Source organism: Hypomesus nipponensis, chromosome 16 (assembly GCF_054491055.1).
Source record: "Hypomesus nipponensis isolate SF chromosome 16, ASM5449105v1, whole genome shotgun sequence".
NCBI lineage: Eukaryota > Metazoa > Chordata > Actinopteri > Osmeriformes > Osmeridae > Hypomesus > Hypomesus nipponensis.
This window is the reverse complement of record NC_140376.1, coordinates 10492445-10510168: the sequence shown is the minus strand read 5'-3', so window position 1 is coordinate 10510168 and position 17724 is coordinate 10492445. Positions and strand designations below refer to the sequence as shown.

At 40.6% G+C, this 17724-nt stretch overlaps 1 protein-coding gene across 4 annotated transcripts in view; it reads left to right on the top strand.

The window, feature by feature from the left end:
* The window catches only part of tmem259 (transmembrane protein 259), a 101564-nt gene that overhangs the window by 25090 nt on the left and 58750 nt on the right, over positions 1-17724 (top strand). For 3 of the 4 annotated variants that reach the window (XM_084675718.1, XM_084675719.1, XM_084675721.1), the window contains exons 2-3: positions 146-469; positions 13849-13975. In XM_084675718.1, coding sequence (XP_084531844.1) covers positions 146-469; positions 13849-13975 — 451 coding nt within the window. The remainder of the gene's footprint in view (positions 1-145; positions 470-13848; positions 13976-17724) is intronic. The other variant, XM_084675720.1, reaches the window with a different exon arrangement.

The window sequence follows — 17724 nt, the reverse complement described above, 5'->3', positions numbered from 1 at the left end:
ATGTTGATGAAATTAATGGGTTGTATCTTCAACTTAGTGCTGCTCTCGCTCAACTAAATTATGTCTGTTTTCTACATTTGATATTGACACGTTAGTGCTTCTTGTTAATGAAGTAGTATTCTGTTTTTGTCCATTTTTTCTTCAGGCCCTGTTTGTACTGTTCATTCTGGCATACATCCACATTGCCTTCTCCCGTTCACCTATCAACTGTCTGGAACATGTAAGGGAGAAATGGCCACGCGATGGTATTCTACGTGTAGAAATTCAACGCAACTCCAGCAGGGCACCTATATATCTGCAGTTCTATGAAATTGACAATATTCAGGGTCTGGTGAAGGAACCTGAAGGAGAGGTGGAAAGAGAATTGCATGGCGGAGCAGCAGGTGGATCAGAGCTGGCTGCTTTAAATCAGGAAGAGGGGGAAGATGATGAATTGACCTTGGAGATGTTTGACAACAGCTCAGTACAGGTAAGCTGCTTCACTTTTCTGATGGGGTAGGACAGGGGTAGGCAATTAATTTTCCCGAAGGGCCACATGAGAAATTGGGACCGTTGTGGCGGGCTGAACCAATAGGCTGAACCAATAAACTGCTGCTCAAAATTAATTTTATTACGTAAAAAAAGAAAAACTGTAAATAATATGGTTTTGAGATGCTACTGGTAATACATGTTACAATAAGGCTATGAAAATGTCAAAAGTGCCTTCTTTAAAAAAAAAATACCTTTAAACCTCAAAATAAATAAGATGTATGTTAAAGACCAGCAATAGATTAACTTTATAGAAAAGCAATAAGTGCTTTTGATGTTTTTTTCAGTTCAGTTTTTCCTACTCAATGAGAAAAATCCAGTCTGTCTTGATCTTGAACAAGTGCATCAAAGTCTGATTGAATGTCTGTGGTAGATATGCGAAGGACAGCTGACAGGTGATCGTCAGGGTCTGCAGTTTAACTAGCAAACCATCAGCGGCCCGCACCCACTCTGCGTCAGTCAAGTTCTTGTATTTGTCCGCGCGTTTAGTCCTGTCCTGAGTAGCATGTGCCTGCAGACCGGAGAGCCTGCATGTGCCTTTCAGGACCGCAGTTCTAGGACCTTAGTTATATCTGACAGCGCCACCTTGCGAATTGGATAACCATGGACTGCAACAAGATAATCAATATTTTCCTGCAGTAGTGAATGTAGGTTACGGCTCGACATTAAATTTTAACAAGAAGAAGAGGATGTGAATGTAGCTTGTTTCATAACAAGATGGACGCGAATCAGAGTGCAAGTAGCTGAGAATCACGTGTGGGTATGTGTAAAACAATTCTTGGTCTTGAATTGGACAATGAAGTTAATGTTAGCTAGTTAACTTCAACTTTGCTGTAGAAATTATTTCTATTAGCTACTTTTACCTATGAGCTACACTGATTGCCAAACTTAACTGTTAACAACCAAGTTGAAGACAGAAATAAATATTTGTGAAGAATACTGCTTTGGTTGCACTCTTTTTGGTCTTTTGGTGGTCGTGAAAATCTAGAAATCCAAAAAATGCCATTGTGAAACTACAGCTACATGTTGCTCTCAAGAGTGGTTGATAGGGTGGAGGGAATGATGAAGATTTGGATGGAGCGATGCAGGTGTATTTGGTGGAGGGGTGGATGGATGTTATACTGCGATTGTTATTGTATATATATTTTAAATGTATCCATGTCTGAATAATTATATTCCCCAGGGTTTTCCTTGTTTCTTGCCTCTCTCAAACCGTTCAAATAGCCTATCTTGTTGCGATCTAGTGACACTCAATAGTATATTTTGTCATCCAATTAGCTAGGTGGCGCTGTCAGATAAATCTAGGGTCCTAGAACTGTGGTCCTAAAACTGTGGTCCTGAAACTGCGTTCCTGAAACTGCAGCTCTCCGGCTCTGCAGGCACATAATATTAGTGCCGATTCAAATAGTAATCTTTCAAAACAGCGACATGTTCTCCACAAACTAAAATGTCCCCGTAAAATGCCCAGGTCTGGGTTAGGGTTAGTGTGGTTAGCCTTTGTTCATAAAATCTAAGAAAGATAATTAATTACCTTTTTTTTTTTTTTTTTTTACTTTGTTAGGATACTAATGTTTTCTCAAATCTCAATTTCAACGCTAAAACGTTACCATTTCATCAATCAACACCAGCATATTTTGTGTATGCGGAGATGACTTCCGATGGGAAACTACCCATTCATGTGCAGGGCTCCAGACTAACGTTTTGCCTGGTTGCACTGGTGCGCCTACCTTTTTTATTTAGGTGCACCCGCACAAAATGTAGGTGCACCCAAATTTTTCCTTGCATCGCCACAATTTCAAGGTCACCTTTTTATCACGCTCCATATACATTCATATATATTATGTAAATGATCTTAAACAAGAATAAGGTGTAGGTAAATACTTTTTTTATTTGTTGCACAATTATACTGTATATAAAAATCTTTTGATTGGTTCACTGAGCTGCCAAACTTAAAAAATTTAAGCAAAATAAAACATTTCAAAATAGAAAGTGCTACTTTCTATTTCTGTTTAAAAGTGCTTCCCTGAACTGAGACCTAACATTTCATGGCTCAAAGTCTTAAAGCGGGTCCCCCCTTGCTGTCGCATGCCCTTCAGATGGCCAACACCTGTAATTTGGCCTTTGGCTAAACCAGCTTGCCACACACTCACTACCATCAAAATCCTAGCTCCATGGGTTAGCACAGCCCAAAACTATGGAACAAATTACCCATAAACTTTTTTTAAATACAGCTTAAAACCTACCTTTTTACCGAAGCATTTACTGTAATTTTCGGACTATAAGGCGCACCGTTATAGAAGCCGCAGCAGCTAAATTGAATGATGTGTACATATATAAGCCGCACTGGACTATAAACCGCAGATGTTTTAATGTTTAATTACCATATGTAAGTAGTTGTCAGGAAAGAGATGGCTGCTTGAGGAAGCTCCAATGTATTAACCGTTTGCCGTTAGCTGTAAAAATCCATAGATTAGCCGCACCGTTATATAAACCGCAGGGTTGAAAAATGTGACAAAAAGCGCCCCTTATAATCCGGAAATTACGGTAAGTAATTTTATCTCAAAAGGGTTTTACTACTTTTATTAGTTATATTATTGTTCTTATAGATTTACTATTTTAATTATTACTTTTGTCACTTGTATTATTGTTTTTATTGATTTAATGTAAAGCACCTTGAGCTACAGTTCTTGTATGAAATGTGTTATATATATATAAAGTCTTACTTAATTACTTAGTTGTTAAAAACTTTACATTCTGTATCATCCTTTTGTTTTTAATTTTCAAGGGCTAACCAACAGCTAACTCTCCTGTTGGTGAGGTTGCGCAAGCGCACATATGTAAATCACTGTAGTTTTTTAGGACTATATATTTACAACCACTCAACACATTTATTTATTTTTGATTTACCAAACGCGGGCCGGATAAGGACAGCCCGTGGGCCGGTTGTGTACAATGCCCAGGTCTGCCATAACTGATTCTCTGGTGCTCCGGTCGTAATTTCAATCACACAGCACGGAACAGTATAGGCCTACAGGAATATCTGGACCGCAGCCAATCATGTGCAAAGACCCGCCCCTTCTCTGTCTCTGATTGGTTTAGACCACGATATGATCCAAGCGTGTTTGAGAGTTCCGTCAAAGGAGAACAAACACTTTGTTCGTGGAGAGACAGCGGATGCGAGGAGGTTAGGTGCGACCAAGGAAACTTTTTAGTCGCACCCGTACAAATTTTGGTCGCACTCTAGAGCCCTGATGTGTATTATGTTGTAGCACTTTGACTTAAGCCTGCAACAGCCAGGGCCGGAGTAACAATTTTCTGTGCCCTGGGCAACTAGGCTCAAGCCCCCCCCCCCCCCCCCCCCCCTCCCATCAAGATCATATAGCCTACACCAGTGGTTCTCAACCTTTTTTCAGTGATGTACCCCTTGTGGAAAAAAAAATTCTGCCAAGTACCCCCTAACCAGCGCAGAGCATTTTTGATTGAAAAAAAGATGTAGGCCCTAATACACAGCGCTATGCCATTGTAAGGGATGTGTTCAGGGCATGAACAGGCACAACTCATGGGTGGGTTTTTTAGATGTATTTGCTCCTGCAGAAGACAATGAAACAACAAATTACCATCTTATTTTCTCTCTCTTTGCACCTCAGCTTCCCTCAAGCAATACAAAATGTTGTGTTATTCAACATTACCTCTTATATTCAATGCATACTACTAGCCAAGAGCTATTCAAATTTGACCAGAAAACATTAAGCAAATTAATGTTAACATCACAAAAAACTATATTCAGAGGAGATAACAGTGCCACCTAGAGCAGGGGTTCTCAAACATTTCAGCCCACAACCCCTAAAATAATGGTACCAGTGACTCACGACCCCCGCATCCACGGAGGTGGTTTACGTATACGTGGGGTAAAAATAGGCCCTGGACTTTGATCAAGACCCGCCCACCAGAACCGGACCCCGGATACGCCACCACAGCTGCCCTGCCCTGCTAATGCATGCACATTCTGAGTTAGATATGATGCTAGTTCGGAAGATCAATAGTTAATGCGAGCAAGCGAAGCGCACAATCCACATTTTTTTATTGATATTTTTTTAACTTTGTGTAAAATAAACAAAGCCGTTTTTTAATTGGTAAACTTTGTGCGTAGCAACCCACCTTCTGACTTCAAGTTTCAAGGACTATCCATTACGTTAAATGACCGGACTACTTGTGGAATGATATGAAAGATGTGAATTAGAAGCACAAAACCCGTTGCCAATGATAGCGGTCATAAACTTTTTGCAGCGATGAATATCAAGAAATTACAGACCTGCAAACGCAGACATTTAACCTACATATGGCCCATACCAATCAACAAAACTTTTTGGAACATTCTGAAGAGCCGTATAATAACCATTTTTAAAGGATTTTTTAATGGATGCTAATATTTAAAAATCTCACGTACCCCCTGGACTGAGAACCACTGGCCTACACTTCTATACGATCAGGCTTCTGCGTGGCTCAGTGGAGATGTATGCAATAGCCTCAGCATAAAGTGCATGCATTCAAAAGATAAAAAAGATGCACAACTATGCATAACTTTTTACGATGAATCTTTCACAGAACTTGGTGGCTTGATGAGTACTTAATGTTTCAATATGTAGCCAATCAATTACCTGTTGACTGCAACAGTTAAATAAAGCAGACAGCTAGGGAAGCCTTAACTTAAAACCAGAGAACATTTTAAAAATGTGAAATGATCACCAGCCATGAAGCAGGCAATTTGTATATTTTGAGTAAAAGTAAACCATTGGCTACACTGTTGCATGTAATTTCAAAGTCAAGATCATGTTTATTGTATCACAATTCAACATTCGATGTTGATCACTTAACTACTATATATCCTTTTTATTTTATTTAAACAAATGGACCTTACAACTGTCCTCCTTTTAAGACTGAGCTCATGACTACACAAACAATTATGAGGCCTAGTGACCTATCTTTACTTTAATGTCATATATGAATTCCAGTAACCATTCCAACCAATAACCAATGCCAGCAGTAACAATTAACATACTAGAATTCATATACACATATTAATAATTTTCTCACATTAAAACACATATTATCAACTCAATCACTTAATGCCTCACAACTGGCCTCTTTTCAACACTGAACTCATGAAGAAACAAACAATTCAATTATTAGGCCTAATGACCTATCTTAGCTTTTAAAACTTCTCACATCAACACATATAGTTAATTATGTTCTCCATAGAAGATTACTCAATGGCCTCCCTTCTAGACTTCAAATATGCAAACTGGTGCACAATATCTTCCCTCAACAACTTCATTTTCTATGGACAGTAAAGGAAGAGCAGCAAGTATTGCCTGTGTCATAGTGGTTCTTAATGCATTTTTTACTCGTTTTAAAACAGAAAACAACCTCTCATCCTCACAATTTGAGACGGGCAGAGTTAAAAACATTTTAAGTGCAACATGTATATTTTGGAATGGATGGATGGATGTGAATCAATGACCATGTCAATGTCCATTCAGGAGCCTGATGGCGAAGTACAGTGAAATACAGTAGTGCAATGTTACTGATAGTGCAACCAGTATAGCGTCATGCTGAAGCGAACATCGAGACCGCCGCATTGACTGCGAGTGATCAAGGCTGTAGTATAATATTGAGTTGAGCTAAAACTTAATCTCTTGGGTAGAGCTGAAGGGTCAGCAGTGAGATAACAAGTTTAAACTGGTCAAAGAGTAGCTAGCCAGTGAGTCATTTTCGGTTTCAGGGTACTCAGGGTATTCTTTTGTTTGACAGTAATTGGGGGCGTTGTATCTGTGCATTAGCATATTTAAGGTGGCTAGCACTACAGAGGCAGCCTCGCCTGGCAGCCTCGCTGCACAAAGACTCGGTCGAACAAAGACAGGGAGTCTACCTGCGGGAGTCCACGGAGGAAGGCCGACGGGGATGGATCGCCTCTTATGATAAGTACCTGTTTGAGCACTCCACCCAGCTGCTTGTCCAAGCACTTGTCCTCTCCAAGTTGGACTACTGCAACTCGCTGGTCGCCGGTCTCCCAGAATGCGCAACCCGCCCTCTTCAGAGGATTCAGAACGCAGCGGCCCGCCTGGTCTACAATCTACCCAGACGCTCCCACGTTACCCCGCTCCTCATCTCCCTCCACTGGCACCCATCACGGCCCGCATCAAATTCAAGACCCTGGTACTGACCTTCCGAGCAGTGAACGGGACTGCACCCGACTACATCAAGTCTCTCCTGCAGCCTTACACCCCCACCCGCCACCTACGGTCTTCTTCAGACAATCTGCTGATGAACTCATTGCATGCTCCTCCTCCTGCCGCCTCCTATAGTCCACAATCATCTCCTTGGTCTTGCTGATGTTGAGAGAGAGATTATTGTCCTGACACCATGATGAACTACTTCGCAACTACTGCCAAAACCTTGAACGATGCAACATACAAAGCATTCTGCATGGCATCGTCAGCTTTGCCAGAACTATCCATGCCCCTGACAAGTGACGCCCTGTATCAACACTGCAAAAAGGCAAACTATCAATCAGCCATAACGAGACATTCTATGACAGGTATAATGTGTGCCCCTTCACAAATGAATACAAATGTCAGCTGATCCACATGCAAAAGATCTGGGGTGGAATCGACGATAACAAATAAATATTTTGCCTGCTTAATTTCATCTGCAATGACTTGCTTTGTTTTGTCACCCATTAATGCAATTAATTCATCACATAGTGGAAGAGATGTATGAGGGCTTACCTTTCCCCTTGTTGCCATGCTTTAGAAGGTGGTCTTTTTAAAATGGGTCAAAAGGTGCAATGACCTCCAATGTCCCAAGATAATTCCCATTATGCGCTGAGCCCAACAGTTCATTGTCGCTTCCGAAAGCTATCCCCCAAGCTGCCATAGACTTGATGACAATTTTCTCTGTCGAAAAACTAATTTAAGGCTATTTCACTCCTGCTTACTGTTATATCCACCTTTTTCCTGGTTAGCGAATTTACCCATGATTCATAGCGGGTTTCAATTGGAAGCCGGTTTTCGTTTTCCGGTTCGAAGCTTGTGTACGTTTGTTAGACCGTAGTTTGCTATCTTGTTTGCTGTAAAAGACGGTGTTTCTCCATGGATGAAGCACAAATGGACAAAAAAATTAGGTGGATACACACCATGGATGTTTTAACAAGTCGTGACGAGAGTACCGTACAGTCCCTCATCCATCCCGTCTGACGGAGTGGCTAGATGACATGAAGCAATGACCCAATGTTAGCTAGCCTACATCGACGTTCTTAATTACCTTTTATTTTCTGAAGGTGTTGATGGCGAAGAGTTGCGTAATTACACGCGCACAGTAGCATATACTTACTATACTTGCATAGTAACAAAATAGGTAGCCTACAGTATTGTTGAAGAAAGACAGCAGCTTTATATTTTTGAAGGCAGCAGTAGAGCCCAGTCAGTGTCAATAAAGCTAAACTTACAGCATGGGTAACGCTGAGGGAAAGTTGAGTCAATGACATTTACTAATTTAGCAGACGCTTTCATCCAAAGCGACTTCCATGAGAGAGCTTTGCAAAGTACATTGGTCACTGATAATAACAACAAGCCCCAACAACATTGCGGGTAGCCAAAACATGAAACACATATTGTGAACAACCAAAATAAGTGCCAAAGGGAAGAACCATAAGAGCATGTAGTTAAGCAAGTTACAATACATTAGCTACAATACATTGAGACGGCAGCCGGGTTAGGGAAGTCATGTAGCCATGCAGCAGCTATTCTGTGGAAAGTAAAAATATAATACTACATATGCACAGCACTTGACAAAATGTACTTTTACACTGGTAATTTAACATGTTCATGCTTATTGTATTTATTTATCCACCTACAATATTGATAGTGATGCCATTATTGCATTATTGCATAGCCCAGATGAAGCTCCGGATCAGGATACAGTTCGGTTGGCTTTTTTTTTAAGAAATGGAAAGAGGAAACACACTTTCTTTGGAGGGTGTTTTAGTTTCAAAGCTGCAAGCCACGCTGTTTAGCGTTCCTTATTCCCTGGCATGGAGTGCAAGCAGCGATGGACACTGACAATTTCTTCGAAGTTGTTGATGTTCGAAGCAAGACGTTTCCGACGAAAATCTTCAATTTTCTTGAATTGTTATGGCAACCGACAAGGGCACAAGTGTAACCTGAACTCATGTTAACAACATTTAATTAAACACAACTTATTCTAATCAATGTAATGTTGCCTTCTCTGTCGATATCATGGTTCGCTAGTAGAGGTTAGACGCTGAACAGGAAACACAAAACCGGAAAGAGGAAGTAGTTCAGTACCCATTGGTAGCTGGAGAAACAGGTGGATAGTTGCCAGGTGTGCGTTTGGCCATTTTCTTTCCTGCATTCCAAGGCTGCGATTCTGTTTTCTATCAGCAGATTCCGCAACTGTTCCCGTATGGGAGTTTTCTGTTATTCAGACAAAGTTAGACATTAGTTTATGTTCCCACACATAAACTAATTTGTGGCGGTGCGCCTCAGAATCAGTTCCGGCCCCCACGTATTGCGTTTTGTTATTCTAAAAAAAATGTTGTTTACACTATTTAAAACATGCAGCTGCATTTCTTTTCCCTGCTCTCCGTCTCTCGGTCACTCATGCGTCTCTCTCACATACAGACACACAGTCACAACATCACAACATCAGCACACATTAGCAACGACACATAGATACGCAGTTCTAGACAGACAACTATATCAGCGAGCCCTCCACATTAGTAGTAGATTCAGACCTAGTCCCGGTAAATTGTAGAGCTAGCTAACTACTACACTTCTGTAGTAGTGCCGTAACTAGTAGCTTGTGTACATCAACACTAAATGAGGCCAATGCTTGTGCAACTGCTTATCGCTGGTGGAGTTCTGAAATGGGTCTTACTGGCTCCACTCCATCACTGTTGACAACATCTCAGAGGCATCCTCTCGCTCGGCGAGACACCTATACACCCTTGATGCCAGCTGGATTTCAAGAATCACATGAACATGCCATGGGCCTAGTGATCAGGCACACCAAGTTCTCAAACACCCCTCCACTGCTGAGGTTGCTCCACTGGCTGCTAGTCGCTGCAAGAATCAGGCACAAAACCTTAACCCTAACCTATGTTGTGAGGAACCAATAGGGGTAGGGAAATTCACAAATCTCTGGATTTTATAGATTTTATATGATTTAGGGCACTCAATCTCCATTCCATAGGGTGCAGTGATGCAGTCTTGTCTCTTCCTTACTATGGGCTTGCCTTTGGCAAGGCATAACTGTTGTCGAAATAATAGTCTAAGTTTTTAACCAATATCAAAATGTAAGACAGCAAGTGTTTATTCGAATCTAACACAAAGGATTGATTCCAACAAACATGGGAAAACTCCCAATAGGAGAAAAAATTTAAGAAACCTTGGGAGGAGCAATTCAGAGAGGGATCCCCTCCTCCAGAGATGGTTGGTGGGAGAGAGGAGCAGAACAAAGGCTCAACATAGTCATACAGTGTCAATGGGTTTTGAAACACCAAAATCCATTGTTGAACTTTATAGATGTAGGACAGGACCGGGAGACTCGCTGTTGGCCGTCATGGTGACTGGTTTCCGGTTGACAACCAGGTCCAGCATTGGCAGACAGACGACCAGGCAGAAGCTAACAGCTCAAACCCCCCACATCACAGGGGATGTGTGTGGGGGGGACATAAAGGGGAGAGTAGGGATTAGAGAATGCCAGGAGTAGCTAAGTTACAGTCATACTAGAATGAGATCCCCACTGGTTAAGTGTGGACTAGTGCAGCAATTTAACAGAGCAAAAAGGGGTATTTGATGCAGCCCCATACACGAAGACAGTGACAGCCTCCCTCGGTTGGAACATGAAATCTGTTCCAGGGGAAAGAACTCTAAAATGAGTTATATTTATACGAATAAAGATGACAACAACCCGTCCCCCGTTGTCTCCAACTAGTAACCGAAACTATAACAGTAACAACATACAGTAACGGGTTTACTTTATTTGTAACATCTAGATGCGGCAATATGAACATATAAGCTATAATTACAATTTAAAAATGACATGTGATACACACATAGGCAAACACGCACCCAAGGTTTATGAATAAAGAACATGCACACATACTTACCTTTAACAATCGTAGAATTGACTAAACAAGAACGTTTTTAACCTAATTTTAGTCGAAACAGTATCAGCCTCCTTAATTGAGACAGGTAATTTGTTCCAGAGAAGAGGTGCTCTATATGAGAACACCCTACCTCCAGCTGTTTTTTTCTTAATTTTGGGAACCACCAGATAGCCGGCATCTTGAGATCTTAGTGTCCTTGCGGGGTAATAGGGTGCAAGGAGACTGGAGAGGGACAGTGGTGGCAATCCATGCAGAGATTTGTAAGTTAGGATTAGAACTTTGAAATCAGCTCTGGCTTGGGATAAGGAGCCAGTGTAAGGAGACAAGAGTAGATGTTATGTGATCAAACTTTATTTTTCTCGTCAATAGTCTAGTAGCAGCATTTTGTACCTGCTGTACATTTTTTAGGTAGGTAATTGTGACGCCAGAGAACAAGACATTGCAGTAGTCCAATCGGGACGTAACAAATGCATGTATTCGTTTTTCAGCATCATCCTTTGAAAGGAATTTTCGTATTTTGGCAATATTACGTAGATGGGAAAATGCAGTTCTAGTAATTTGCTTAATATGGTACTCAAACAAAAGGTCTGGGTCCATTGTGACTCCTAGATTTTGACCAGCTGGCTTTGTGAGACTTTGACACCGTCTAATTTCAAATTATGCTAGCTTCTAATTATGTTTTCTAACGGCAACATTTAGAGTGAAAATAATAGAGGGCCTAGAACTGAACCCTGTGGTACTCCGTATTTTACTGTGGAGCTCCTGGATGAGCAGCCATCATAGTGGACGTATTGTGATCTATCAGATAGATATGATCTAAACCACTGAAGTGAAGTACCAGAAATCCCAACATAGTTTTCCATACGTTCCAGGAGAATCTCATGATCCACAGTGTCAAAAGCTGCACTTAGGTCTGGAAGAACCAGGACAGAGATGGAGCCCGCGTCAGAGGCTAATAATAGATCATTGACTACCTTGGCTAATGCAGTTTCAGTGCTGTGGTGAAGACAAAATCCAGACTGGAGAGGTTCATAAAGCTGATTTGAGGAGAGGTGCTCAGTGAGCTGTTGTGCCACAGCTTTTTCTCAAATATTGGAGAGAAATGGCAAATTTGAAATTGGCCTGTACTTGCTAAGACAACCTGGATCTAGATTTGTTTTTTTAAGAAGGGGCTTATAATAGCTTGTTTGAAATTGTCGGGGACTTGGCCAGATACAATAGATTCATTAATAATACTAAGTAGGGTGGTCCAATTATAGGGAGAAGTTCCCTACAAAGTTTGGCAGGGAGGGATCGAGAAGGCAGCTATCAGCTCAGTGAACGCTTCCATAGAATTATGGTTAAAGTGAGTGAGAGCCTCAACATGCAGCATGCTGGGTATAGAGTAAAATTCATTGTTGATGGCCACTCCTCCAGGACTAGTCTGTAGTTTGTCCCTTATTGCATAGATTTTTTGGTCAAAGAAATCTAAGAAATCATTGGGAGAGAGATCTGAACTAACACAGTGTACTTTTCTTACTGAGTTTTGCAACAGTATCAAATAGGTACTTAGTGTTGTGTTTTTTACTAATCAATTTAGAGAAATATTCTGGTCTGGACCTGATGAGGACTTGCTTGTACTCCATTTAGCTGTCCTTCCATGCCAGGCGGAAAACCTGCAAGTTAATGGTACACTACTTAAGTTCTAGTTTTCTAGTGAACCTCTTGATAGTGCGGGTTTCCTCTGAATACCATGGAGGCAGTTTCTCGCCTTTTCTTTTCCTTGGTTTGAGTGGGGCAACAGAGTCTAGAGATAGCTGAAGAACCAAATTCAGATCCCTTTTTTTTGCATTAAATGACTTATTGGGGACGTCAAGTGCTTCTATGCAGCGGGTAGAATACTAGCCAGTTCCAGAGCTGTGTTTGGGGTTATGCAGTGGCTCGTAGAAATATTCTGGGTGCCTCCAAGGCTCCGGCAGAGGTCCATTTTGAAGGTAACCAGGCAATGGTCTGATAATATAGGATTGTGGGGGTGGACAACAACGTCACTAATCTTGATTCCCCTCGTGAGAACTAAATCCAATGTATGCGAGTAGAAAGATGGGTAGGTTTGGAAATTACCTGAGTGAGACCTGTTGAATACATTAGAGCAGTAAAAGCCTTACTTAAAGGATCTTTTGGGTCATCCACATGAATGTTAAAATCACCGATAATTAAGATATTATCAGTATATGTCACAAGATCAGCACTAAAATCTGCAAGACAAGGCAGGAGTAGTAGCATTATTCCTTTTTTAAATAGTTGGTGGTGTCATGCAAATTATTTCAAATGATACAAAGGTGTTTACAGATTTTAGGCTGAGGTTAAAGCTAGCTTCATATATCATAGCAACACCACCACCTTTCTTTGATACACGAGGGATGTGTGAGTACGCAAAATCAGGAGGCGATACTTCATTCAGGGGGGAATATTCGTCAGGTTTTAGCCAGGTTTCGGTGAGTCCAATCAAATCCAGGCTACATTCAGACAACAGATCATTAATCAAAACGGCCTTTGTGGATAGAGATCTGATGTTTAGGAGCCCAACATTCCAGAATGGGCTTTTGGCAGTTTAGACGTAGACAATTCTTCTGAAAAGGTGGCACTGTCATAACAAAAACTTACTAATTCTTTAAAATAGTTAAACTTTTGTACTTATACTTAATTTAAGATTCGTATATGTTTAGTGTTTTGCACCTCCCTGCCACAGTAAATTCCGTGTTTGTACAACATACATGCCGAAAAAAACGAATTCAGATTCTGATACTGACAGTGTTTGTAAGTAATCAATAAAAGGTCTTTGTGGGCTATTATGTAGACTATTCCTAAGCTGAGCACACTAAACATACTGTGAATATAGTGCTCACTGGTAGTGTTGTGGTTAAGGTCTCCATCTATAATTGTTTTGCTATTATAACAACCTTTATGTCCTATGTATATTTGGATCGAATCCAGCTGGAACCACTTTTATAGTTCTTTTACACTGTAGGGGAATCTCTGCCTAAATATTTGTTGGCCATCTATTTCTGTATTTTAGTTGCTCTTTCTCATATGCGTAAATCCCTTTATTCTCCCATACCGTCACTTCTCTCTCTCTTTTCTCCCCCCAGTTTGAGCTAGACATTGAGCCACGTCTGAAGTCCCCACTGAAAGGTGGTGTTGGTTTCAGCAGTGGACAGGGAGGAGGGGGATTCAATGAGAGCCAGGATCCGTCCTTCAGCCAAGTGCCCACAAAAGGTATGCAGCCAGTACAGTGTTTCCCATATATTGATTTATTTGTGGTGGCCCACCATATTAAAAAAATTGCAGCCACAAATGGATGTTATTAAAAAATCGTCAAGTGCACGAGAGCTCTTTCGCTGACATTTTGAGCCCTTTATGCACCCTTTTCTTTAGGCCACATTTTTGCAGACTTAAGCTAAGGGACTTCACCACCACCGTTGTGACATAATACTAGGGGAAACCCACAAGCCGGAGAAAAATTGCGGCAAACCCGCCTTATAAAACAAGAAGAATGGTAAACAAACAAAACAAACAAAGCATGCATGGAAGGAGCAACCAACCCTGACTTTAACACGGGAGTCATTTGGCTGAGTGGTTCGGGAATTGGGCTATTAATATTAAGGTTGCCGGTTTGATTCCCGGCCACGCGAAATGACGTTGTGTCATTGGGCAAGGCACTTCATTGCCTTGGGGGAATTTTCTTGTACTTTATGTAAGTCGCTGTGGATAAGAGCGTCTGCTAAATGACTAAATGTAACTGTAAACATAGTTCGAAATAAAAGTTTACATGTATGTGTAAACACAAAGCTCACTGATGGTTAATATAGCCAGAACTGTGTGTAGGTTGTCCTTTGATGATAAATTCCAAATATGCTTTCATCATATTTGATCCAAAAACATTACTATTTTGTAGTTTATGCAGCAAAGTGCTGTCCCATTACAATTTATAGCATTTGGAGCCCTTGCAGCCTCTTGCACTTACTCACTTAACAGCTGACATCAAGTAAGTGTGAGGGTTCAGGGCTTAGAGTTAAACATTGGGATTGGGCCTAGTATAATAATTTTCTGCACAAATGTTTCCAAACCTGATACATTCAAGTTAAATATAATAATATTCATTGGTAAATGCATTTGGCAAATATAACAATACAAGTTCAATGTAATGTTTATATTAGAAAAAGCTAAAAAATAAATAAAATTAGCACCCCAATTCATGCTTTTTTTTCTGATCTACTGTTTAACTCTGTAGAAAACATAATTGCTGAAACATATTAAGAACTCATTGGTCAGCACTTTAATTGAAAATTGTAAAATACTATGGCGAATATCTCCACCTAATCACACAATAGCAAAGTTGGTCCACTCACACCGTAAAATAATATTTTGTTGAGTTGATCTTAGGTTACACATACCTTAAAATACCATAAACATTCTGACTAGCACAAGTGTGGGTATGACTACAGCTAATTCAGGAAGACTGTTTTTTATATTAATGTCAGTATTTTTTTTAACTCACAATCTTCTCAAAAGCCATCGAAATATACAATATAATCAAAAGCTGCCAATTTTGCAACACAATTGATCTGATTTCACAGCCGCTTTCAATGCAGTGTCAGTGCCATGTACACTACGGGGTCAATTTACGTCCATTTTATGTAATGCCTTCAAAAATAATTGGGAGACTATAAAATGCATCATAGAATTACTTTAAATTTTAATCCTTGATATAAGATAACATTATTAATAATACTAAAATATGAATTTTATTATAGAATATTAGATGTTGAATGGTATTAGATGTTGAATGGTATAAGTAAATGAGTAAATAGTAGTATTAGTAATCATAGTTAAAAGATTAGTTGATATTAAAGAAGGATTAAAAGCTAAATTTACCACCAAGTCAACACCATGGATCATGTCTGTGTCCATGTTGTAGAAGCCCTTTCACAATTTGTAATTTTATCAGTGGTTGTATTGTTTATGGTATTTGCAGGGATGCAAACAGCGCGCTTTTCGGCGCCTCTCGCTTTTTCACGTCAGTTTGGGTGACTTGCGTGAATCGTGCAGGGGGGGGGGGGGTTAAGTAATTGTGGATTGCCTCCACCAAACAAGTAAATAGGAAATAAGCAAATCAGCAGTAGCCTATGCGCGCAAGTGTGAACCACTATAGAGGGTTTTCACAACGCGTCATCGGACCAGAAGTCGCCATCTTGGAGGCACTCCGCATCACAACAAAGCACTGGCACTGAAGTATATCCCGAACATCGTCAAGAAAAATGTTGAATTATTGCTTCAGGTTGTACCAATAGGACAGATAAAGAAAAACATTTGGTATAGTATCGACTTCCAAAAGTAATTAAAAACCAGGGAGAGGAATGCCAGAGATAATCTAAGTAAAGGAGGCGCTTGTGATTGGCCAAGCTCAACCAAGATCTACGAGGGAAAAATCTGGACAACATCCGTATTTGTTCAGCACATTTCTTGTCAGGTATTGTGAAATGTTTATTTCAGCGGCTCATAATTTTTTTTCTATTGTACTGATAATATATATATATTATATATATATATATAATAATAGTAAATAGTAAAAACAATTACTGCTTTTATTGTTTTTACTGTGCTTATTTTACTGCAAAGCTGACATTGACATAATATAATTCATATCAAACTACTGCATGTGTATGGGTTCGGCGAGAAAGGTAGTTAACAATATCGGGATATCCAACTGAAGGCAGAATCACCGGGTCGTCACAAATCCAAGTAGAGGGAGCTAGGTTAACTGGTAGGGATCTGCACCGCCAATAAATCCTAATTTCTCAAAATATCGACCCTTTTCTTGTGGTCCAAGTCCTTCCCTATATGCCTTTGGATCTTGGCCGCGTTTTGATGACCATTTCGGTCATTTAGACATGGCTACAGTTGTACCAAAGAGTATAGAATATACGTTCTTTGGTTGTACTCCGTTCAGTTGTTCACACCGAGTGCCTCCAATATGGCCGCGCATACGGGTAACCGCCCAGAACGTGACGTCAGTGAAAACCCTTTAATACACAGTTTCTTCTTGCTGCTTATCTTTTACTGTCAGCGGTGGGTACTCAATAAACGGACTCCGGTCCGGATCCGCACCGCAATACCTAGACGCAATTCATTGGTGCGTGATTTTGTGCAATAGCCTATTTTGTTTTCATACTAGATGTGCTTCCGTGTCCAATATAAAGCTCCAATCAGGAACTGTAATAACTGTAATCACCATGACAACTCACTCACTCAACGTTGGCCGCAACCTCTGTGGGAAACGCAGGTTGTGTGTGTCATTCGCAACAACGCAGGGTAATCGATTTGCTAATGGTAGCTAGCTTACCTGTTTCTTCCTTAGCAAAAATCATGGCGTGACAAAACCTAGCGAAAAGTTGAATCTGAAAATTGCAAATATCAGACAGAATGGACTGACAAGTACGCATTTTTGTTGCCAGTGGGGAGCACAAAACCGATGTGTTAAATCTGCAATGAGACGGTTGCCCTTGTCAAAAGTGGTAGAGCTAACGTGAAATGTAACTATGAGTGCACAAAGCATAGACACTTTGAACAAAATTACCCCTAGAACTCTGGTCTGTAGGAGAAAGATGCCCTCCTAAACCTAAGTCAATTTTGAATGGGAGAGGTAAGGGCCAGAAAAATATATCATGGTCTGTTCCGGACCCTGGACTGAAAGGAAATTTGGTGAGTGGACCTTTTCAGTTTCTAATCGAGTACCCCTGTTTTAGGGGAAGCCGGACTTTCCCTTGCAGTCTTAAATAAATCTCCTACTGTCATGGATTTTATTAGGAAGATGACCAAGGCATACATAGCTTGTGGCAAGTAGAACAAACTACCTCTCAGAAGTAAGAACCTCCAGGCCTTGTCCTCCATTGATCTTGTGGTGAGGGGCCATTCCCAGGCTGTTACTCAGCTGAAGGAGTTGGCTAGGATCATCAACATTTAGT